Source organism: Heterocephalus glaber, unplaced genomic scaffold, assembly GCF_053883595.1.
Source record: "Heterocephalus glaber isolate CG9 unplaced genomic scaffold, H.glaber_assembly_v1.0 deba00001773, whole genome shotgun sequence".
NCBI lineage: Eukaryota > Metazoa > Chordata > Mammalia > Rodentia > Bathyergidae > Heterocephalus > Heterocephalus glaber.
Window position 1 is genome coordinate 7,083,752 of NW_028258463.1, and position 24,340 is coordinate 7,108,091.

Genomic DNA, 24,340 nt, shown 5'->3' on the forward strand with positions numbered 1-24,340 from the left:
GTAATGCTTCAGAGCCTGACAGCATGAGAAAATGACTCATAACTTGTTTGTGGAATAGCTAGTTGAGTTTTTGCCATGTGTAAGCTCTCATTGGCTGTCTCTCTTGCTTCTGGAGTGGAGTCCTCTCCTGCTGTTTGGGGCCTCATGGTGATGGATGGGTCCAGAGTATCTTGTCTTCCATGTCCGAGGCTTCTCTCTTCTACCTTGACCTAAAGATAGTGAAATAGTGGAACAGCCTCCTCCATGTCCAGCCGGATCCCGATGGTCAGGGGCTGCTTTCTCCGGGTAAATCGCCCTGCCCACCCTACAGGCTTTCTCCAGCCTTGCTGAGAAGAGCAGCCGGACCTGCCTCGTTTCTTGTTGTGGCTTCTGCCACCTTCCTCCTTCTGATCCCATTCCTGGCCTTTAAAGAGCTTTCACTTTGTCCTTCCTGGGGTGGGGGTGCTGGTGTGGTCAGGCCAGAGCTGACTTCCAGCGAAAGGTCTAGGGAGCAGCAGAGGCAAATCAGTGTCCTGAGGGGCATTTGGCAGGGCCAGCCCCTGGGCTTGTACCTGGCTGTGGCTGGTGCTTAGGGAGCAGCAGCCTTCGCCCTGCCAGCAGCTTCCTGCCTCCTTCTCCTGTATCAGCGGTGTTTATCACAGGCTGGCACCGAGTGGGCACTCGGGCCCTTCTCCCATTCTTGCTTCAGGAGCTCATCTGCTGTGTGAGCTCTGTGCCCTGATGATGGGCAGACGCCTGACCGCTGCCTCTCCGCTCAGCCCCTCTCCCCAAAGCTTACAAGCACAGCAGCTGGGACCCGGGACAAGTGGCCCTGGAAGATAGCACCTCCGTTGTCTTATCGCCAGCCTGTGCTGTTTTGTTTTGTGTTTTCCATTTGCTGTTGCCCAAGACCCAGAGCATCCGGCACAACTCAGCTGCATAGTGACACGGTCTGGCCTGGTGCCAGGCGCCTCGCCAGGTGGTTGGGCTGTGGAGGTGTAGCATGCGATGGGCCGATAATGCCCCTCGGGGCTGTAAACAGGACACTCCACCCTGCCGTGGCCACCAGCCGGTGCCCTGTGTCTGCTGCTTGGTCAGCTCTGATACAGAAACCAACTACTTGCTTTCCCTCCCTCTTCTCTAAATCTGAGAGGGGTGCCTTCCAGAAACGAAACCACTTCGTCTCCCAACCACAGGCAGCTGTTGTGACTTCTCAGCGCTTTCCACCCTTTAGCCATACTCGGCCTAGTGCAGGGCAGGACCACTACCCAGACCTTTCCAGTGCGCCCTTGAGGGATAAACCCAGCCCCCTGTCTCAGCCACTCTCCCTGTGAGACTTGTCGGGGCAGTTTCCCAGTTGAGGCCCGTGTCACCGTGTACGGAACTTATGCACTGATCTGTAGCTGCTGGTGCAAGTCTCCAAGCAGCTTTGTGTCCCCTGCACTACTTACAGCAGCTGGCATCCATGACTAGTGTGACTGTCACTAGTAAGGAGAGGGCGTTGACATGTACCTTCCCAGGGACCAGGAGGACACAGGCCTAGGGATATGGTGGCTGGAACTTAGAATGCACATCTTTCCGGGGTAGTCACCTCTTTCCCCACCTTCAGTCCTAGAGGACCGAAGTGTAATCGAGTCTCTTTTCTTTCCAGCATCCCTAAAAAGTCACAGAGGGCACACTGTGTCATTTGCAGAGCGAGTACAGGCTGGGGAGGTGGGTGATAGTGGCAGAGCTGTGATCAAACTGGTGCTCTTCAGATCTTAGGTCCCACTAGATATTAAGGAACCACCCTGTGCCAGTCTGTGGCCCCTTGAAGGACAGCAGTGTCTGGTTTTGGCTTTGGTTTGTATTTGATTTGGGGGAGAGTGAACCCTTGGTTTAACCTTTACTGTTTTGGTGCCCAAGTTAGCAGGTGCTTACCGAACCATTTGGGGGAGGTTCGTGAGATAAGCAATGGTTTGGTTTTTTGTTTTTTGGGTTTTTTTTGGTACTGGGGATCGAACTCAGGTCCTTGCGCTGCGAGGCAGGTGCCGGAACCACTGAGCTAAATCCCCGGCCCTAGCAATGGATTTTTTAAGTGCCCCCTCCCTTACTTCCCAGACATGAGAGAAACATGGCGTGTTAGTCTCCGCAAAGGGGCCGAGTGAACACACCCCTGTGATCCCAGCACTCAGGAGGCTGAAGCAGGAGGATCACCATGAGTTCAAGGTCAGCCTGAGTACATAGTTTAAGGCCAGCCTGAACTACACAGCAAGACCCTGTCTCAATAAGAAGGGGCGGTGTTTGGGGCATGCCAAGGATTTGGGGAGTTAGGAGGGACATTGGAGCCTTGCTGAGGGCTCTGAGATAGAAGAACATTCTGTCTTGGGCTAGCTAGGAGCTGAGCCTCACCTGCACTGGGATGAGTCTACTGTGGAAATAAAGCTGAGACCTAACCTCCTCATTGCAGGGATGGAAACTGAGACACGTCCTCCTGCTGCTGGATTTAGATGCAGTGACATTCTTGCAGGTCTGAAGGTTGAAATGCTAGTGTAGGAACTAGAGTCGGAGGCCAAACTAGGGGCTGTCACAAACTTACTGTGTAGCAAGGTTACCGGGAAGGCAAGAAAGAGCTTCAGGGGGAAGAAAGCCAAGCAGCTATGGAGTCTTGCTCAACGTTGAGTGGCTGGGGATGGATATGGCCGGCAGATTTAGACTCTGTGGTGGAATTAGAGCAGACTTCCCCTTCTAGAAATGATTTTTCAATTTTATTGAAGTTCTTGGGTGCCTGCCAAATGCCAGCCCCATGCTGTAGGCACCGTGGGATACAAAAATAAATGGGAACCAGGCCTGGGCCTCGGGTTGTTATCTAGGAGTCACAAACCACCCTCTCTCCCCAGATAGCTAATTACTAGAAGAGGACAAAGTAGATGGAGGAGACTCAGGGCTTCCTGGGCGAGCCACACAGGGGATTCCCAGGTCCCAAGAGGGAGGCCCAGGGTGGAGGGGACCTGGCATGTACCGGAGTGTGCTTTGTCTAGGATCTAAGTGGGGGAGACATACAGGAGCTGGAAGTGGAACCAGAACGTGGACCCTCTGACTCCCATCTTTGAGGGCTGGGGATTTAGCTCAGTGGTTTCACCACCTGCCTAGCAAGCTCAAGGACTTGAGTTCGATCCTTGGTACCAAAAAAAAAAAAAAAAAGGTCACATAATCATCTTGGGCCAGGGATTTAGCTCAGTGGTTCCGGCACCTGCCTCGCAAGCACAAGGACCTGAGTTCGATCTCCGGTACCAAAACAACAACAACAACAACAACAACAAAAAACCAATCTTTGAAAGAGCTTCAGAAGAGTTTAAGCATGGAAATGTTAAGATTATTGACAATGATGTGTTACAGGCCCACAAGTATTGATTTGGAACAATGTTGGTGATATAAGGAGAAAACACATAGCAAAACAATATATACAGTACGATCCCATTTTTATTTTAAAACATATTTATATACTCAAGGTAAAGACTACAAAAATTTATATCATAGTATGCTATCTCTGGATGTTGAAATGTGCATAGATATAAAATATATCTCCGGGGCTGGGGATTTAGGTCAGTGGTTTCGCCACCTGCTGCACAAGTGCAAGGACCCGAGTTCAATCCCCAGTACCAAAAAAATAAAAATAAAATAAAATATATCTCCTAGAGCCAGGGATTTAGCTCCGTGGTTCCACTGCCTGCCTCAAAAGTTCAAGGTCCCAAGTTCGATCCTCGGTACCAAAAAAACAAAAACAAACAAAATATATACATATATCCTAACTTTTCTACAATTTACACTGTTTGTAATGCTGTTTATTTATTCATTTATTTATTTTTTGTACTGGGGATGAGACCAAGGGCCTTTGCACTGAGCTGGGTCTCCAGCTCTTTTTAAAATCTTTTTGTTTTGAGACAGGGTCTCACTAAGTCACTATGTTGCCCAGTCTGGGCTTGAACTTCCAATCCTTTTGCCTCAACCTCCCAGAGAACTAGGATTGCAGGTGTGCACCACACCTGGTTTAGAAGCCACTGTTAAATTCTTTTAAGTGGGCACATATTATATGATGACGGAGGGAACTGATGAGAAGTATGCCAGGGATTTGATAAAACCTGAAAGTAAAAAGTAGGCTATTCAAAGCCAGGGGTGGTGGCACACACCCGTAAATCTCAGCACTCGGGAGGCTGAGGCAGGGGGGTCATGAGTTGGAGGCCAGCCTGGGCTACATGGCGAGACCGTCTCAAAAACAAAACAAAATGACAACATAAAAGTTGGCTTCTCAGTAACCTTGATTTTGTCCAAGAGAAGGGGACCTCTCATTCTCCAATACTATGAGAATGGCTAAGCAGTTGCTGAAAAGAATCATACGGTCTTTAAAATGTTAAGTATGAGGGTTATGGATACTCGGAAATGGGTTATAAATGGGTAGAAAAAAGGCAGAAAGTGATTAATACATCTCATATTGACCAAAAGTATGTCAAATATATATAAAACCAGACTCAATGAATTTGGAGAATATTTGGTAAATATCAATAAGATTTACCACGTAAACATTTTACACTTGCAGTTCAGTGGGATCAAGGACAGTCACAAGGCTGTGCAGCCATTCCTGTCATCCATTTCCACAACCGTCTGGGGTTTTGTTCTGTTGTATTGGAGACGAAGTCTCTCCAGGTTGCTCAAGTTGCCCCCAACTTGGGGATCTGCCTTTGCCTCTCAAATGCTGGGTTTAAGGGTGTGCACCACCATGCCCAGCCAGAACTTATTTTTCCTTTTTTTGCTACTGGAGATTGAGCCCCGGGCCTTCACCGTGAGCTATATCCCCGACAGCCCCCTGCCCTCTGATTTTTTATTTTGAGGCAGGTCTTGCCAAGTTGCTAAGTTGCCCAGGCTGGGTTCAAATTTTCCATTGTCCTGCCTCAGCCTCCCAGAGTGTTGGAATTTTAGGTGTGTACTGCCAGTTCTGGCTTCTTTTTTTATTATTATTTTTGAGATGGTCTCACTGAGTTGCTTGACTGGTCTGGAACCTGCAGTCCTCCTGCCTCGGTCTCCTAAGTGGCTGGAATTACAGGCTTGTGCCAACATGCTGGGCCAGAACTTTTATTTTCAAATCATCTCAAGGCTGGGGATTTAGCTCAGTGGTGCCACTGCCTGCCTTGCAAGCGCAAGGTCCCGAGTTTGATCCCCAGTACCAAAAAAAAAAATCATCTCAAACAGAAAGTCTGTGTCTATTAAAGAATAACTCCTACTCCCTCTCCTCTTAATTTCCTGATAACCTCTATTCTACTTTCTGTCCCCAGAATGAATCTACCTATTCTAGGTGCCTCCTATAAGTAGACTGACGCAATGTTCGTCCTTTTTGTCTGTCTTATTTTGCTTGGTGTCATCTGTGTCATAGCATAGGCTGCCTACACTTTTTGGCTATTGTGATGGATGCTTGTATGATCCTGGGTGTCCAAATATCTTTTCTAGTTCCTGCTTTCAGCTTTTTGGGGGGTACAGATCTATAGGCAGGATTGCTGGATCATAAGGAAATTCTATGTTTAAATTTTTGAGGAACTGCCAACCTTTTAGTACCTTTTTAATATAAAGCTCTTCAAGTCTGTTTATACCTACAGTCCCCAGTACTTTTTGCTGGGCTTAATATACACATAAATTATCAAGGGATTATTCCACATGTGAGAGCATTTTCTTCTGTTTAAGGGAGTGAGCCTTTACAGAACTAAGATAGAAAAGGGTTTTGAACATGGCCATGGAAAACAGGCTCCCCCCCAGACCACCGAAACTTCTGGATAGTTCCAGAGCCCTTACAGTTTATCAACAGTTTCAACTTTTACTTTCTCCTAGAAATCTTTAGCCAAGGTAAAGTCAAAGGAATGGATTTCTTTCTTTCTTTTTTTTTTTTTTTTGGTACCGGGGATCAAACTCGGGTCCTTGCACCTGCTCACCAGGCAGCGAAACCACTGAGCTAAATCCCAGGCCCAAGGAATGGATTTCTAATTGCATTATTTTTTTTCCATGTAGACAAAAGTCAGAGACACAGGAGAGAACCAAAAGAGTTGGGTATTTTCCTAAGCTGGAATTCTCAGTCTCGGAGTGGAGAGTTGAAAGTAGTTGTATTGTTCTCTTCACCTCAGTCACCTGGGTTCTAACTAGTGCTGAAGGGAGGTAGATGACTCCTTCAGTTACCTGAGTTAAATCTGCATAGTGCGTAGGAGCCCTGCCGTGAATGGGGGAGGGAGGAAGAGGGCAGGAGATAAAAGATGGGAGAAACTTGGGTTTTGTCCACTACAGTCCCCATCCCCCACCTTACACCTTCTTTTTGTTTGTTTATTTTGAGACACTGTCTCACTATGTAGCTCAGGCTGACCTTGAATTCACTCTGTAGCCCAGGCTGGTCCCAAACTTGTGGAGATCCTCCTGCCTCAGCCTCCCGAGTGCTGGGATCACAGGCATGCACCCCCACACCCAGCAGGAGTTCCCTCTTTAATGATGAGAGACTGCTTCTCCCAGGAAATTCAGTGTGGAGGCCTGAAAATTCATGGTCCACTGGGAATAGGAAAAAGATGGAAGACACATTTTTTTTGTTGTTTTGTTTTGTTTTTGTTTTTATTAAATTCTTTTATTGGCACATTGTAGGTATACAACACAATTACATTTCTCATTGGGAACTGTACCTTTACATAATGCATCTTGGTTCTTATTTTTTCCCCATTCCTAGCCCTCCCTTCACGCCCTCCACCCTTCCCTGTTTACAAAGACTTTATTTCCATTTTTTCCATTTCTCATCATTTTTCCTTTCCCTTCTTTCCTTTCCCCTGCCCCTCCCACTACCCCTACCCCTTTGGACCTTTTCTTCCTATTTTGCATTATCGACTATTTATTCTAATCATTGGTACATTTTAGGTGTACAATAGAATGACATTCATCATTGGAAATTTGCACCTTTACATAGTCTCTCTTGGTTCTTATTTTTCACCCTTGCCCAGCTCTCCCTTCAACCCCTCCATTCCTCCCTATTTACAAAGATTTTGTTCCTATTTTTCCATTTTCGCATATTAATCCCATTCCCTTCTATCCTTTCCCCTAGCCCTCCCACTTCCTTCCCCTTTGCCCCTTTTCTTCCTATTTCACATTACCTATTATACATTTAGTCCTTATTTACACTTTCAGTTTCTCACACCAGAGAAACTATTCGGTATCTACACATGTGTGTCCTATTTATTTCACTTAAGAGTATCGCCTCAATGTGCATCCCCTTAGCTATAAATGTCTCTGATTTCTCATTTTTTATGGCTGAGTAGTACTCCATTTTATTAAAAAACCACATTTTCTTTATGCAATCTCCAGTTGATTGGCATTTGGGCTGTTTCCAAGTTATAGCTATTACAAATTGTGCTGCCATATGAACATGGGTGCACATATATCACTGTGGTATGATTCTTTTAATTCTTTGGGGAAGATCCCCAGCAGGGGAATAGCTGGGTCAAATGGGACTTCCAGTCCTAGTTCTTTGAGGTATCTCCATACTGATTTCCACAGTGGTTGCACCAGTCTACATTCCCACCAGCAGTGGAGCAGGGTTTCTCTTTCCCCACAGCCCCGCCAGCATTTGTAATTGGTGGATTTCGTGATAGCAGCCATTCTTTCTGGAGTGAAGTGGAATCTCAGTGTTGTTAGAAGACACATATTAAGTAAACCCTAAATGGTATCAATTGCTTGCAGTGCTATAGGCTCCCTCCCAGTCAGTCAGAGAAGCTCTTTGCAGACTACACTTTCATAGGCTGCTTCAACTTTTAGGAGGACATCGAGGCATGGTGCTTGGGCAGGGCTTCGAGAAGAGGAAGACTGGTTGCCACGTCTCCGTCCTCCGTGCTGACAGCGAGGTGTGCGGGCTGTGCTCTCTTCCAGCCAGCGTCCCGTGCTCGGTGGCCTCAGAAAAGTCAGCGTGTAGGCCTCAGCCACTCCAGGTCCGGCGTACGTTCTCCCTGGACACCATCCTCAGCTCCTACCTTCTGGGCCAGTGGCCACGAGAAGCCGATGGGGCCTTCACCTGCTGTACCAATGACAAGGCCACCCAGGTAACGCAGCGCTCTGCTGGCGGGGTCAGGACAGGGACGGGCTGGCTCCGGGGCCTCCCGCCGCCTACAGGAGCCGTTGGCCCTGGGTTTGGGTGTGCATGTCAGCTTTTTGTCTCTTTGCACCTTACACGAATGTGAGCATGCTTTCCACCTGCCTGGTGGAAGACAGGGGCCAGCCTGGGTCTTCAGTTGGCTTTTAGTATTCATGGGTGGGTGGGTAATAACAATGGACTTGGGTTTAGGCTTTAGAAGATGAAATTTACGTCAGCTTCCACTGCCCCCTTTCAAGTCCCATGGAACCCAGGTTCCTCTAGCATGGTCTTCTCATTAAGAATCACACAGACCACTCTGTCCACTTGTCAGTTTTGGGATAAGACAGTGTTAACCTGAAATCCTATGTGAAATTTTGCAAAGCTGTGTATCCTAATTGGATCTAGGACTTCAACATTCTTAGCAGTGAAGTTGGTAAAGGTCAAGCCACCATTTTTTTTTTTTTTGGTACCGGGGATTGAACTCAGGACCGTGCGCTTTCGAGGCAGGCGCAGCGCCACTGAGCTAAATCCCCAGCCTGAGCCACCATTTTGATGCAGGTGAAGCTACTCCCTGTTCTCAGTGGAAACAGGAGGAGAGCCTGGGGCTCAGGCTTGGCCCACACTGCTCTGCCCATTTGCAGGGGGTGTGGTGGCCAGGTGATAGGTCCCCTGTGCAGGTCACCCTACTTCCTCTTCTGAGCACATCCTTCTGCTTCCTTTCTTTTATCTGTTTTTTGTGACATCCATTTTCAAATGTTATTTAATGAATGTGTGAATGCCCAGGCCTGTTCTTGGCACGTTGGAATGAAGGCTAAGGAAATGAGGACAAGGTTTGTTCTCTCTGAGCCTGGATTCCAGTTCCATGAAGGCCAGTGAACCGATGGCCAAGGGATGAGATGGGACCAGATGTCTGGCAGAGTTTACAGGAAGAGTCGTCTCCTGGGAGTACTCCACCTTAAACCAAGACAATTGTAAAACAAGTTTAAATAACAAGTTCAAATCGGTGGCCCTCTGCTGGGTGCGGTGGCACATGCCTATGGGAAGCTGAGGCAGGAGGATCACTATGAGTTCCAGGCCAGCCTGTGCTACATAGTGAGTTTCAAGGCCAGCCTGCACCACATAGCCAGACCCTGTCTCAAAACAAAAATATCAGTGGCCTTCTTTAGAGATCTGTGAATAAAAAGTGAAGGAAGAAACACACTCCATGTAGCAGCTGGAGTAGGCCTGCTCTCTGGAGTCCTAGGGTTGCCCTTTGTCCTTTGTTAGGGCAGGTAGCATAGGCTATGCTTTTCCTTCACAGGCCGGAGCACAGGCCTGCTTCTCTCTGGGGGCAGTGCTCAGGCCCAGTGACACTAATCAAAGAGGGCTTCCTGGAAGAAGAGGCTGGAAGTGGCTTTGAACACGTAAGCTCATGCCCTTTGTCAGATGGCAGCCTACCTGTCTCCTCAGTCATCTTCCCCCTGCCTTCCCAGGAAGTCGCCATCCCACTCCTCCGTTTGCTGTCACCTAAGTTCAGGTTGGCCTCCAACGGTCCCTGGCTGGGTGAGAACCTGGGCTCCAGCCTGCGTGTTTTTGTTCAGGCTCCAGCTGCAGGCCAGATCTGTTATGTAACAAGTCTGGGCTTCTTGCCACGGCAAGACAGAGGTCAGCGATGCGCCTCCGTGGATCTGGCAAGGCCCCACCACACAGCCTTCCTCTGGCCCCGGGATGGGCTCCAGCCCTCGAGGAACTCTTAGCAACCTGTCAATATTGTGGCTGCAGCAGGAGGTGGGAGAATTCTGGTCGGCGTAGGCATCCACACCAAAATATGCTATCTGCCCATCTTTCATTCCTGCTCTTCCGGGAGTTTTCTGAGCTGCCTGGCCTGGCACAGGCCACCTCCTTTGACACTGGTGTTACAGTGTGAAGGCCTGAGGTGCTGGGCCATCTCCCTGCCTTCCCCCAGAGAGGATGGAGATGGAGAACTTTTACTGGCCGTATGGAGAGTGTGCACAAGGAGAGATGGAAGGGAGGGAGCCAGGATCTTCCGAAGTCCTTGAAAGGTGATATTTAGGGGTTGCTGGGGACGGAGCTCAGAGCTTTGCACATACTAAGCAAATGCTCTGCCACTGAGCTACACCCCTAAACCCCTAAACTGAAAGCTTTTAAGCTGTTAAAAATGGACGGATGCATTAAAAGAAAAATTATTTTAAAAAAAATGGACAGATGCCAGATCTTTCCCCAATTACTCTACGCTACAAAGGGCTGTTCCTCTCCCTACCTCACCTTCCGCCCTTTCTCTTCCAGCCACACCAGTGCCGTAGTTTATTACCTGCTTCCTCCACCGTGGTAACTGCAGGCAGTTGCTACTACTTTCTGACTTGCCTGAGCTCCCCTCCCCCACCCAGAGCGAGCAGCCAGCAGGTGCGTTTGGAGACCACTTCAGCTCTGCTGTTACTGGGTGAAGCTGGCCCTGCAGTAAGGTCAGCAGCCATGGCCATGGTTGTGCAAAACAGCCCCTCCCTCTGAACCCCTTAGAGTGAGCAAGGGCACTGCCCATTCCAATTTCAGACCCAGGCAGCAAGCACAGAACACCTGCCAGTAGGTAGTCAGGCTTCCTGTGTGTGTATGTGAAGCTTCTCCAGAGGGCAGGAGAGAGTTCAAAGCTCTTGGTTCATGAGCCTGTGTCTATCCCAGCTTTGCCAGTAATCCCAGGATTCCCTTCCTGGCTTTTCTTTTTGTGAGTCAGGGTCTCACTATGTAGCTTAGGCTGGCCATGAAATCACTATGTAGCCCAGGCTGGCCCCAAACTTGTTTAGGTCCTCCTGCCTCAGCCTCCTGAGTGCTGGGATCACAGGCCTATACCACCACACCAGGCTTCCTGGCTGTGTTTTAAGCTCTTAGGCAGGCACAGAGTGATCATCCTCAGGTGATTCACAGCCCAACATGGAGAGCTACGTTACCTGCATGTCTGGGGCAAGGGGAGCAGGAGGAATGTGCATGGATCTTATCTTCTTCTAGAAAAGAGGAGGGTGTGTAAATGTGGTAGTGGTGCTCATGCATGTGTTGAACTAGGAGGAGCGATGAGAGAGGGGTCATGGGGTCCCTGAGATTAGCCTAGTGAGTGCAGGGAAGGCTTTGGGCCCAGCAGGAAACACTAGGAAGTCCCCATTCATGGCATGAGTATCAGCGCTACCTGTGGGAGGCCCCTTTGTCTGTGGGGCTTTTCCAGGATTCCCAGGGTTTATCCGCATGCATTCCCCTCTCCGGCCCACCTGTCCCCAGGTCAAAGCCAGCAACCAAGTGCTTCAGCCTGGCTGCTCCTGGTGGCTGAGCCAGGGATGGCAGCACACGCTGGTGGCTGCAGTCACCAGCTCTCTTCTTGCTCTGCAAAGCATTTGCATCTTCCTGTGCTCTGCTGGAGGGAGGAAGTGGTCTTGTCACAGCTGGGGTGACTGTTTGAGCAAAGTTCCCCTCTGCTGTCATCCTGCCCACAGACGGGCCCCTGGGTGCCTGCCCTGCCTGGCCTTTCCCTTCTCCCCCTCCAGTCTCCGAGTGTAAGACTGTATGTACTCTTTGGGAAGAAGTAGCCTAAGTTCTCGACAGGCCTCAGGCTCTTGAACCTGAAGGCCAGAGGCAGTGGTGGGCATGCTGGTTTGGGAGGTGTCCCTACCATGTGCCATCTTCTCTCCCCTTTCCCAAGCCAGAGCCTCAACATTCAGCCATGACATGTGATTCACTATGACCGTCGTTTTACTTTGTGGGTGTGCGGGCCTGGGCACAGCGCCTGTTTTCCAAACTGGCGACCAAGACCAACATTCAGTCTATTGTTTGACAACAGCAGCAAATATTTGAAACCAGGGCCATGATGGAAAACCTGAGGTTTCCTAGTCAGTGTAGGGCCAGAGATGGTGGCCTTAGCCACATGCAGCCAGAGTTCTCAGTGCTGGCCAACGGACCACCCTCAGAGCTTCCCCTGCCTTTTTGTTTGGCCAGAGTCCTAAGGGCTGAGTCCCTGGTGAACACGAGCGTATCACAGTTCTAGGCCAGGTGCCCTGCTGTGCTTCCACACAGGTGCAGGCAGGTTATGTCCCCAGCGCCAGTCCTGTCTGCCTGTGAGGCTTGCTCAGGTACCGAGGACACCTGAGATAGGATGGCCAGGGCTCTTACTGCCACTGGTCATGGGGTCTAGGTAGAAACTTAGCTGGCTTGGCGGCTGAGAAACATTTTCTGCTCTTTGCAGCTCCATCCTTTTGCTGCTTCTTGCTATATCAGGCGGCTTTTTGGGAAGCTATCCTTCACCCCATGCCCAGTTCTCCTTCCACATGTTGCTCTGGGACCTCAGAATCCCAGGCCGCCTGAGTGTAACCATGTCCAGTGTTGCATAATCAAAGCATCAGCGGTATAGCTTGCTGCTGCCACTCCAGGGTAGGAAGCAGCCCACTTCTCCCTCGGCTGCTGCCTTGGGCCAGGGGATGACATAAATCCGTCCTGGTTTGTGAGTCCCCTTGACAAACACGACTCTTGGGTCTTCTTGCTCAAGCTCTGCTCTGCCTCCCAGGGGTCATCTCGAATGATCGCTCCTGTGCTGCTCTGCAGCCTGGCCTGACCCTTGCCATGACCACCTCTCTGAGGGGTGGTCTTTCTTCCCTGTGACTTTTTGTGCCCTGAGGAGATCTTGATCCAGTCTTCTGTGGTGAGAAGGATCTTGTCCTGCCAGGGCACTAGAAATAGGGGGACATGGTGCCCCTGACGTGCCTGGTCCAGTGGAAGTGGGTAAAGCCCACACCTGTGAACACACCTGCCTTAGTGACACTTGGTGCCATGTAGGAACAGCTTCAAGCACAGGACATCCTCCCGGGTCAGGATTCAGAGGCTGCGCTGAAGGATGACCTCAGACTTACTGGTTTGAACAGCAGATGTTTATTCTCTCGAAGTTCAGGAGACAAGAGCCCGGTTCGGTCTCCGCAGGCTGGGAGGTCAAGGTGCCGGCCAGATCATGTGCTCCCGGCATGCTCTTGGGAGAGTCTGTTCCTTGCCTCTTCCACCTTCCAGGGCTGCCCTCTCTCCTTGGCTCACAGCCACATGGTCACTGCAGTCTTGGCCTCCCCGTCAGGGTGCCTTATCCTCTTCTATGTCTGTGTGACCCCTCTGCCCCTGTCTTACAGGACACTTGGAATGGCAGATGTCCTTTAGGGCCCACCCAGCTAATCCCAGAATCGTCCTCCCATCCCAGGATCCTTAACTAAATCACATTTGCAAACACTTTGCCATATAAGGTAACATTTATGGGTTTTTGATATCTTTGGAGGCTATTTTTCTTTTTTCCCCCTCCCTATTTGTTTATTCAGGGGAATTCAACAGATGGTTGAAGGATTAGAAAAAAAATAATGATTTTACATGCTCACTCTACAATACACCAGTTATACTTAGTTTTGCTTCATAATCCTTTGATATTTTTCCTATGGGCATATATCATTTTATACTTAGAAGAACAAATATTATTGCCAGTCGGGATCGGGAAGCATTAGAGACTGCTTGGGAAATCCTGAAAAGCACAGAATAGAAAAGAAAAATCACCACCTGCACTATGGACAGTTTTCAGCCTGTCACCCTTAGTGACCTCCTCTACTGTCTCATTCTCCTCCTGCCACCCTGCCGCCTCGGGGTCCTCAAACACACCGGACTGGCCCTGCCTCCCATCTTTCCTCTTGCTCCAGCCTCCATCTGGATCACGCCTACATCAGATGCCCGCAGGCCCCACTCCCGGGCCTTCTCCTTTTTTATTTGCATGCTACTCATTCATGGAAGACTTCCCTGGCAGTTTAAATCTCATCCCCCTGCCCAGGATTCCTGTCCCTTTTGCTTGCTGCATTTTTCTCACTAGCACACATCACTATTTAAAACATGGTCCACATGCAGTGTGAACTCTAGGAACCAGGGAGTTTTGTGGTTTTGTGCATTGTTGGGTCTCCTGCATCTGGAGCAGGCCCTGGCCACTGTGTGCATCCAGTACCTGTTTACTGAGTGCCTGAGTGACTTCCACCTGAGCCCATCTGCACAGAGGTGACACGGAGCAGAGGAGCAGCAGCAGGAGGAGACAAGTCAGGACAGCTCTCTGACGAGGGGATAGCCCTGGGTGGGTCATCCTAGGCAGAGAGGCCAGGCTTAGAGGGCAGGGTTCAAACAGGAGAAGGAGATGGGCTTGCCTGGGCAAGACAGAGAGCCCCTGAGATAGAGGAGGGGATGCTGGCGCCCAGGGCCTGGGGTGGGTGTTGAGACAGAGGTGGCCTGGACGGGCATCCACCCAGAGTGCCAGAGTCCTTGCTAAGCAGAGAGAGGTGGATAACTGCACTGGGCGAGGAGAAGATCCCAGCTGCCCTGACTTCCACACCCTCTCTGAACTCGTGCAAGCCCACCTCCTGCTCCCCCTTCGCATGTCCTAGGAGCTGAGGGAGCTGAAGAGTCTTTAGTCAGTGGCAGCAGTCTGAACGTGGCTGTTTTTCTCCCTCGCCACCTGTGAGCCCAGGGGTCAGGGAAAAGCGTCAATACCTTCACTGTTGTCCTTTCTGCTCAGTGGCCTCTGCCACTTTTCTGGGGATCACAGGTTTGTGCGGGGCTGAGGGGTTTGACTATCGAGCTAGTAATCTGCAGGCTTGGCTTGGCACCCCAGGAAGGGAGGGTGCGCTGTGTCTGCAGGGTCCAGGTGGCCGAGGGAGAGGGGGGCTTCCTCCTCCCTCGGCAGCACATGCAGCCACCTTTGCTGAGGCTCCAACACCCAGGTTTCGGGAGACACGGGCATCCCAGGGCCTCAGGGGACGTTGCCCACATTACCATGGGGACTTGGTCTCTAGCACCTGAGGAAGCCAGGGCAGTTGTCTCACCTTTGCCATGTCACAAAGCCCTGTGTGGTGGGCAGCTGGGAGCAGCAAGAGCCAGGGGCTCGATCCCCAGCGGCCCCTCCTGTGCAGCTGTCAGGGCACACGGCCAGCCGCTGTGACAGTGCGCCTTGCACTGCCCTGCCAGGCTCCTCTTGCAGCTGTTGGTAGTGAGTCGTTGTGTCCCCCACCCCCACCCTCCCCTTGTGTTGCAGCAACCCCTCGGGGGAGGTCAGCAGATCTTGTGGAGGAGCCGGTTCCCAGGCCCTCGTGTTTTTTGGCAGCCTGTGTGCAGAAGTTAGAGGGGAACTGGTCCCCCTGGAGCGCTCCCCTCAGCCCCTCCCTTGGAACGGAGGCAAGGATGTTAGTGCGGGTGGGATCTGGGCCTCGTCGACCTTGTGCTTGGAGCCAGCAGATTCCTCGGTTGGTGGGAGCTTGGGAAGTGGCTCTGAGACTCCCCTCATCTCCATCGTGGCCCGTGTCTTCCATGTCTTCATGCAGCAGGGGAGGGAGGATGGCAGAGCGTGAGCCCTTCCTCGGGATGGGCATGGCGGGCCAGGCCCAGGGGAAGCAGGAGCAGTAAGGCCAGGCGGGGTTAGAAGTCAGGGCTGGCTTCAGAGTTCTGGCTCCTTCCTTCTGAAAATGTCTCTTTCCTGCACATTCAGGAGGACTTTGGGGTCCTCACACTCATTCTGTGTGCAGAAGAGGATGAGGCCACAAGCTTGAAGCCTTTGCTTCGCTGGGAGAGATGGGGACTATGTTGACCTTTTTCCTATTTTACCAAGTAATGATTCCTTTCTGGAGTCCTGTCTGTTAGCTTGTTTTCCTTAGGTTCCAAGATCCCAGGCCTGTGCTAGGCCTAGAGAATAAAATGCAGATTGCCGAGCCCATCCTCGCTTGGAGCTGGTTAGGAGAGGAGAGTCAGTGCTCGTCCCCATCATTGGGAGCACCCGGAGTAGTGGGGAATCTGATACCTGTGTGCAGGTCAGCACGGAGAAGAAAAGAGTTGGCCCAGCAGGTTTATGGCCAGAAGGCAGGTGCTTCTGCCTGGAAGGAAAAGCAGGCTGGGCATGTTCAGGAGGAGGGTGAGCAGATGCAAGAAGGAAACCGTGCCTGTTTCCTGGGCCCACACTAGCTTATGAGAGCTGTCACTGTGTTTTTCTTTTGGGGAAGGGGTGTGTGTGGTTAAGACGGGCTCTCCTGGTGTAGTTCAGGCTGATCTTGAGCTCACTATGTAGACCAGTTGGCCTTGAACTCATGGCAATTCTGCCTCAGCCTCCCGAGTGCTGGAATTACAGGTGTGCGTCACCATGCCTGACTAATGTCCCTGTTTCCCCCCTGCAGACGCCCCTGTCCTGGCAAGAGCCTGAAGGTGAGCGGACTGGCTCCTGCACACACAAGCGGTCGGCGTCATGGGGAAGCACAGACCACCGGAAAGAGGTACCCGCCCTCATGGACTCTCTGGCCCAGGCCGGCTGCCTGTTTTCCAAGCCCTAGCACCATGCCAGGCCTCTGCTCTAGGGCGACTGTACTTGCAGTCCCTTGTGCCTCCCAGCCCCTTCCTAAGGAGAAGGCCTGCTCTAAGGGGCCCAGGCCCTCTGTGAGGGAGTGGCCAGGCGACAGGCAGCCGGCACAGGGCTGGAGCTTCTGTAGTGCAACTCGAAGGTTGGATGGGGATAAGCTGTTCAGTGGCCGGGGAGATCAGGGAATGAGTCCCTGGGGCTAAGGAGCCCCAACCTCATTTACTGCTTAATGGTTCACCAGCCTAATTTTGCAAAGAAGGGGACACACACTTTGTCCTCACCCTCCTTCAGCCCCAGGAGAGCTGCAGGGATGGAGGTTGAGTAGAGGCCATCGGCTGGATTCTGGGGCTCCCAAGCCAGCTCCTCTGATGTGTCACGTGGCAGATCCTAAGAGGGGCGCTGCCAGGTCTCGCCTTCAACCCCATCCCAAACAGAAGTTGCTCCTGTCCTCCCCATTGCTGAGAACAGTAAGAAAATAGGAAGTGGTTACATGTAACTTTAATGCTCAGAGGGAATTTAAAACTACTTAAAGTTTTCCATGATCAGAGTGGGCAAGTTGTTCACACTCAGGGTAGGAAGTCATGGCATGAGTGATCTGCAGTGGGCAATTAAAAAGCACTTTCTTTTTTTTTTTTCTTAAATTCTTTTATTGGTACATTTTAGGTATACAATACATTTACATTTATCATTGGGTGCTTGTACCTGTGCATGATGTATCTTGGTTCTTATTTTTTCCCCATTCCCTGTGTGCCCTTCACCCCCTCCACCCTTCCCTATTTACATAGACTTTGTTTCCGTTTTTTTTCTTTTCTCATAGTTTTTCCTTTCCCTTCTTCCCTTTCCCCTTCCCTTCCCACCACCCCTACACCTTTGGACCTTTTCCTATTTCAAATTATCAGTTATTCATTATAATCATTTTAATCCTTATTTACACTTTCAGTTTCTCACACTAGAGAAACTATTCAGTGTTTACACATGTGTGTCCTATTTATTTCACTTAAGAGTATGGCCTCAATATTAATCCATTTAGCTATAAATGTCTCTAGTTTCTCATTCTTTATGGCTGAGTAGTACTCCATTTTATAAAAAAAAACACATCTTCTTTATCCAGCAGTCTCCAGTTGATGGGCACTTGGGGTGTTTCCAAGCTTTAGCTGTTACAAACTGTGCCGCTATAAACATGGGTGCACATATATCGCTGTGGTATGATTCTTTTAATATTTGGGGAAGATACCCAGCAGGGGAATAGCTGGGTCAAATGGGACCTCTAGCCCTAGTTCTTTGAGGTATCTTCATACTGATTTCCACAGTGGTTGCACCAGTCTGCACTCCCACCAACAATGGAGAAGGGTTCCTTTCTGCCCACAGCCCCGCCAGCATTTGTTATTGGTTGATTTCTTGATAGCAGCCCTTCTTTCTGGGGTTAGGTGGACTCTCAGTGTTGTTTTCATCTGCATCTCTCAAATGACCAGTGATGTTGAACATATTTTCATATGTTTATTTGCTGCTTTTACTTTTTTGTCTGAGAAATGTCTGTTCATTTCAGATGCCCATTTTTGAATTGGGTCTTTGAATTTGGGGGGTCTGATTTTTTTCAGTTCTTTATATATTCTAGATAGCAGTCCTTTGTCTAAAGTACAGCTGCTAAAAATTTTTTCCTACATTGTAGGTTGTCTCTTAGCTCTGTTGGTAGTTTCTCTTGCAGTGCAGAAGCTTTTAAAAAGCACTTTCAACCCAGGCATGGTGGTGCATCCTGTGATCCCAGTACTTGGAGGCTGAGGCAGGAAGATCACCATGAGTTTGAGGCCAGCCTGAACTACACAGTGAGAAGCTGTCTCAAAAACTCCAGAAGGGGAAAAAAAACACTTTCTAAACTGGGCATGGTGGCTCACCCTGTAATCCCAGCACTTGGGAGGCTGAGGCAGGAGGATTCCTACAAGTTCAAAGCCAGCCTTGGCTACATAGTGAGTTCAAGGCCAGCGTGAACTACATAGCCAGACTCTGTCTCAAAGAGAAAAAAACAAAACAAAACACTTTCTTCAGTGCTGTAGTCAGAAGTTTTCTGTCCGCAGGCAGCAGATCTACTCCTTGAATTCCCTTTGAGCTCACATTTATGCAGCTCTGCTTCCCATGAGCATTCACCAGTGGTGGGCAGGAAGGTCCAGAATTCCAAATGTGATGGGGAAAATATTCAGAATCGTCACAGGGTATGGGAATCTGACAGTATGGTCTTCCTTCTAGAGAGCCAGTGCTGCCATAGTGTAGTTGCCTTTAAAGCAGGGGAGGGACATGTGTCCATCCTTCATGGTCTCAGGCCCTCAGGGTGGTTGGCAGGGCACTCTGAGGGAGAAACTTCCGTTGGCATTCAGAAACTCCATGATCCTGCTACTTTGGAGTGGTATGCACGCCTTTGCCATCTTTGAAAAACAAAATGGTCCCAGAGTTGCGTATTTTCAGTTTTCTGGATCCTGATCTGTCTATGATATATGGCAATTCAGAAAATCAAATAGTCTAGTTGTTAAGGCATGCAGTATATCTGAATAACCCATCTCCCAAGTTTTAACCACTGCTGAGCCACTTTGAATGGAAGATTAAATTCCACATCCCTTTTGTGGCCCCTCAAGGGCCCGTGGCAGGGGCACACCTGGGAGGAGGGACCCAGTGTCCCGAGTTGCTTCACCCACCCCTCTTGTCCCACTCTCTGGCTGCCAGATTACCAAGTTGAAGCAACAGCTGCAGCGGACGAAGCTCAGCCGCAGTGGGAAAGAGAAGGAGCGAGGTTCCCCCCTCCAAGGGGACCACACTGTGCGGGGAGCACTGAGGGTGAGTTTTGTCCCCCAGCCTGCTCCTGTCTGCTTCCATGATGCTCACAGAATTCTCTCGAGTCCGGCAGCTACTGAGCCCACCATGTAGCATGCTTTTGTGGCCACCTGGGTGGCCAGGTGGCTTTTAGCCCAAACTTGGACTGGTCTGAGTGACGTCAGAAGGGTTCATTGCTGTTCTGCATATCTGTCTCCTCCTCCCCATCCCCATGTGTCTGAGACAGTGACCCAAGAGTGACGCTAGGGCCTCTCAGGGCTCTAAAGTGCAGAAAAGCCTGCCAAGTGGAATGGGCCTGGCTGCAATCTGTGGCCGCCCCAGACGGCCCTTTCTTCACTTGGTCCTGCAGTGTGGGTGGACGAGGTTGCTGTCCAGGACAGAACCGATAGCGGTGGAGCTTGGTGGGGCTTCCGGTGATCCTTTGACTCGCCTCCTCCTCAGGCGTCCCCTCCCAGCTTCCCCTCGGGGTCCCCGGTCCTGCGACTCAGCCCCTGCCTGCACAGGAGCCTGGAGGGGCTCAACCAAGAGCTGGAGGAGGTGTTTGTGAAGGAGCAGGGAGAAGAGGAGCTGCTGAGGGTGAGTGGTGGCCTCTCGGGCTGTGGCTGCATGAATGGAGGAGCATGAGCTGAGCTCAGCCACAGCAGAGGTGGGTGAGTGGGTGCAGCTGGGGAAGGCCTAGTGTGGTGAGTGGAGAGCAGGGTCCCCAGCAGGACGGACAGGCCGGGCATCATTCTCCCGCCAAGCTGCCAGCTCACGTTCCCTGAGTCCTCAGCACTGTCACCCACCTGAGCCTCAGCTCGTGCCACCCTGCAGTGACGTCGCCACTTCCTTCCTGCGCTCTCTACCTGGTGACACGCCCCCAGGCTTCGCCCTTCATGCCCAGCTGCCCCCGTGTGGCCGTCTCCTGCCCCGCTCCCATGCTGAATTATGTGCTACCTTTTTTGCAGTCCCAGGCACATTTTTATACTGACGCAGGGCACTCCGGGAGCGCCAGTTAGGCACTATTCATGGAATTCCAGTGGGCACACTCAGTTCATGATTTACCTACTGGTTGATTTTTAACTTGGGCATATGCAGGATTTCATGTACCCTCAAACACATGCACACCATGTAGTGAGCTGGGCGTCCGAAAACCAGTGACTGTTTACAGAGGAGTGACATGGGTATTTGGCCTGTGTCAGGCACTGGCACGCTTGTCCTGAGACAATGCACAGCACAGACAATGTCCTGGTGCCTTGGTCCGCCTGTGTATGTTACCTTTGTGTCCCCAGAGCCCAGCACATAGGTCTCTGTCCTACTGCTGAGGCGACACACTGGCCACACCACACGAGGGCTATGTGATTATCATGGGCAGCCTATGCTGTGGGGAAAAGAACAGTGCTGTGGGAGAGCCAAGGCACCCCCTAGATTGAGGGGAGGCTGGGGAGTGCATCTCTAGAGGAAACGTCGTTCAGTTATCACTGTGGGTTAGGAAGAGAGGCCGAGAGGGAGGGCGCGGGGAGTAACCTTGGGGTCACTGAAGAGTTGAGGACTGAGAGCCTCTTCCTTCTTCCTCATCAGATCCTTGAAGTCCCTGATGGGCACCGTGCCCCGGCTCCTCCCCACAGCAGCAGCTATGATCACCCCCTCCTCCTCCTGGAGCAAGGCAACCCTGCCAGCTCTCCCTCCATGCTGCTGGCATCCCCCCAGCCCTCTGGCAGGGCCAGCCGTGAGGAGCACCGGGGTGCTGTCGAGGAGCTGGCATCCGTCCCCAGTGACAAAGGTAAGGCACGGTGCTGAGCCAGCAGGGTTGAGCCTGAGCTGCCGGAGGCTCCACAGGAACGCTAAGGCCCAGCAGTATTACTCATGAGCCACTAGAATATCCTTGTACGTTATCTTCTTTCTGCACACTAAACTAACAACAGTAACAATGGTCCTTCATGTCACATTCTGGTTTGTAGTTTACAAAGTCTTTGCACCCATGCTTTTACTTCATCTTCACTGGAATCCAAAAAAACAATCCCTCCTGTCCTGGTGTTTTGGCTGAAGTTCAGCCCGCTGTAGTGGAAAGCCAGGGTGTCTCCGTTCACATGTCCCTTCTGCTCACAGCAGCCCCAGAGGTGGGCTGGTCGAGGGCATGGGCTGACAGGACACAGGTAAATAGAGCATGGGCTATGAAGGAATAAAGGTGATATAAATACAGATAAAGTCAATATTTGCAACCTAGGTAAAGTACATTGGCTTGGGGAAACATGAGAGGAGTTTTACCCTCTAAGTGGCGTTGTGTAAAGGTTGCTTTGCACAGTTGGGACAGCACTGCTGCCCGGATGGAGGGACAGATTTGAGGACGCGGCAAGGAGAAGCAGCGGTATACTGGCTGGTAGGGCATTGCAGCCTTGGGAAAAGGCAGAGAGGGACAGCAGGTAGGGTTCCTTTAGAGTTGCAGTCCCCACCCGCCTCCTGGGAATGCAGAATTGGTAGGAGACTTTCTCTTCCCATCAATTCAACTGTGTAGTATTATCATTATATGCCATATATATTTGTAAGCTGCCTCAAAGGTGTTTTTTTTTTCCAAAGGTGTTTTTAAGGCAGAGTATGAAACACACCAGCCTCATTCGGGCCAGGGATCTAGCTCAGTGGTGCCGGCGCCTGCCTTGCAAGCGCAAGGTCCTGAGTTCGATCCCCGATACCAAAACACAAAAAAATAGGAAATGCAAAACCCAGCCTCATTAGCATAGCCACTGCCACCTCCTTTGTCGAGTACCTCCCAACCTTGCGCTGTGACACCCAAGAAAGCAGAGAGCTTCCTTTGTCCCCACCACACTCAGCCCTGCTCTATTTGCAGCCTCCTCTCCGGGCCACCCGGCCTCCCTCGAAGACGGCAGCCCATCTCCAGTCCTTGCCTTCGCTGCCTCCCCTCAGCCCAACCACAGCTGTGTCTTCAAGCGGGAGCCCCCAGAAGGCTGTGAGCGAGTGCGTGTGTTTGAAGAGGCAACGTGAGTTCCTCCAATGGGCAGGATGGGAGACGGAGGGACACAAGGGGAGGGCCCCGTGTGACCCCTTCTTCAGTCTTGGACTCTCTTCTTGTCTAGCGGTGTTGTGTTGTCTACATCAGATTATCAGTATTACAGTCTTTCCATGATCAAACTTGTTGACATGACCTCCTCGGAGCACTTCAATCTTTGCTTATCATTATCTCCATAGAAACCCACTCCCTGCCCACATGCCAGCCACAGGCTCAGCAAGAGCTGGAAAGGAAAGATACTCAAAACCAAAGCCCAAGCCTTTTGTTCTGTGTTTTTCCATTCCTGCAGAAGGTGTGAGAATTTTATAGTCCAGCGTCAGAAAGGCAGACAGACTGACAGCACACACTAGTAGTCCTTCACCCTGTGGTGTAGTAATTCAAGTGTCATGAACTCACAGACAGAAACTTCCAGTCCTTGCAAGTAAGGACTGTAGAATATTCTAGAACCCGAGTGAGTATTTCAGAAGCCATTCTTCTGCGGATTCTTATGGATCCCTCTGATTAGCAGAGAATTTCAAGCTGGGCTCTCCAAAGAGCCACACAGCCCCTGAAGCAGAACCCTCTGGCTTCATCTTCACCGAGTCAGATTCACACTGGAAGCTGTGGTTTCGTGGCAGCCAGGAAGTGTAGTCACGGTGTGCCAGTGAAGATGTAGCTGGCACTGGCTTTCAGGAGTTGAGGGCACCATTTGTGTCTCAGAGAAGGAAGAGCACACCCTCTGGCTGTAGGAGTTATGGAGCGATCTGCCACCAGCGGGGGCTTTGTGACTGTGGTCGCTGCTGCCTGGTAACCCTTCTGGCCCTGGGTCCTCCGAGGAGTGTGGAGGGAAGAGGCCGCCTCTCATAGCTCCACAGACCTGGGTTCCTGGCCTTCCCTGCCTCCCTCCACGGGACAACGGAGTGGTCCCAAGCTGGAAGTGTTGGTAGAAACTAGGCTGTTGCTTGCTCCACCTCTTCCCCAGACTCCTAATGGCAGACGCAATCTTAAAGTTACCTTCTGGCTCCTGCCTCTGCACCCACCATGTAAGAGAGCTGGCAACCACAGGTTATTTTCTAGTTACCCAGGGTTTAAACTTCAGCAGCTCATGGGCTCTCTTCAATTGACCAACTTGCCCATTGGAAAGTTCATGTGGGCAGTGATTCTCTTACCACATTTTCCTCTTCTGAGCTGCTGTCCCCTCTCAGATTACCTGGATTTCCCAGGGAAGAAGTCGGGCTGCCCAGGGTCTTGCTGGTTGCAGTCACATTCTTCTCGGGCACACACCAGCATCCCCTCCCTGCCTGGTTCCCCACCCTTCAGCAAGCAATCTCTGCCAGGCGACACCTTGCTGCTATGGAGACTCCCTTCCTGCACAGCCCAGCACGTGGCCTGCCACTGCCTGCTCCCTCTTCTCACTCTGCCAGATTTCTGCTCTCCTCACACCTTGCTTTTCTTTTGGGGGGCCATGGATTATATTAGAATTCTAGGATTAAAATGGAAATTAATGTGCTAATCTGTTCAGAGTGTATTATTCTGCGTATATGGTATACTTCAATAAAAAATGGAAACGAGAAAGGGCCAGATGCAGTGGCACATGCCCATATCCTAGCACTTGGGAGGCTAAGATAGTAGGAGTGCCATGAGTTCCAGGCCAAGCCTAAATCACACAGTGAGACCCTGCACCCCCACTCCCCCACCCCCCGCAAAGGGAAAGGTAATCAATGGGAGCCATTAGGGACAGTGCCACCTCCCCTCTGTCTTTCTGCTGGAAGCCTCCCACCAGTGCTCTTTGGGCCTTCCAGCATGACCAGCCACTGCCCTTCGTCATCACAAGGATTTTACTCAGGAGCCTGTGGACCAACCTCCTTTATCCGTCCATTTCCCCCAAGTGGTCAGAAGGGCAGGGGTGATTTTTCCCATATTCAGCGCAAGGGAGCCATGGCCAAGGCCATGTGGCAAGTTGGGACCCGGATCTTGCGAGAGGCCTGAGTGCCTCTGTCCTGGTCCTAGCTCTGCTCTACTCCCGGGAGCAGTTTTGACGGTTCCGCCTTGCAAA

At 51.0% G+C, this 24,340-nt stretch overlaps 1 protein-coding gene across 2 annotated transcripts in view; it reads left to right on the plus strand.

The window, feature by feature from the left end:
- Fam117a (family with sequence similarity 117 member A) overlaps window positions 1-24,340 on the plus strand; it is a 44,381-nt gene that overhangs the window by 18,058 nt on the left and 1,983 nt on the right. Inside the window, exons 2-7 of one of the 2 annotated variants that reach the window (XM_021239970.2) lie at window positions 7,789-8,069; window positions 16,303-16,398; window positions 19,194-19,304; window positions 19,743-19,877; window positions 20,862-21,063; window positions 22,126-22,276. In XM_021239970.2, coding sequence (XP_021095629.2) covers window positions 7,789-8,069; window positions 16,303-16,398; window positions 19,194-19,304; window positions 19,743-19,877; window positions 20,862-21,063; window positions 22,126-22,276 — 976 coding nt within the window. The remainder of the gene's footprint in view (window positions 1-7,788; window positions 8,070-16,302; window positions 16,399-19,193; window positions 19,305-19,742; window positions 19,878-20,861; window positions 21,064-22,125; window positions 22,277-24,340) is intronic. The other variant, XM_004859660.3, reaches the window with a different exon arrangement.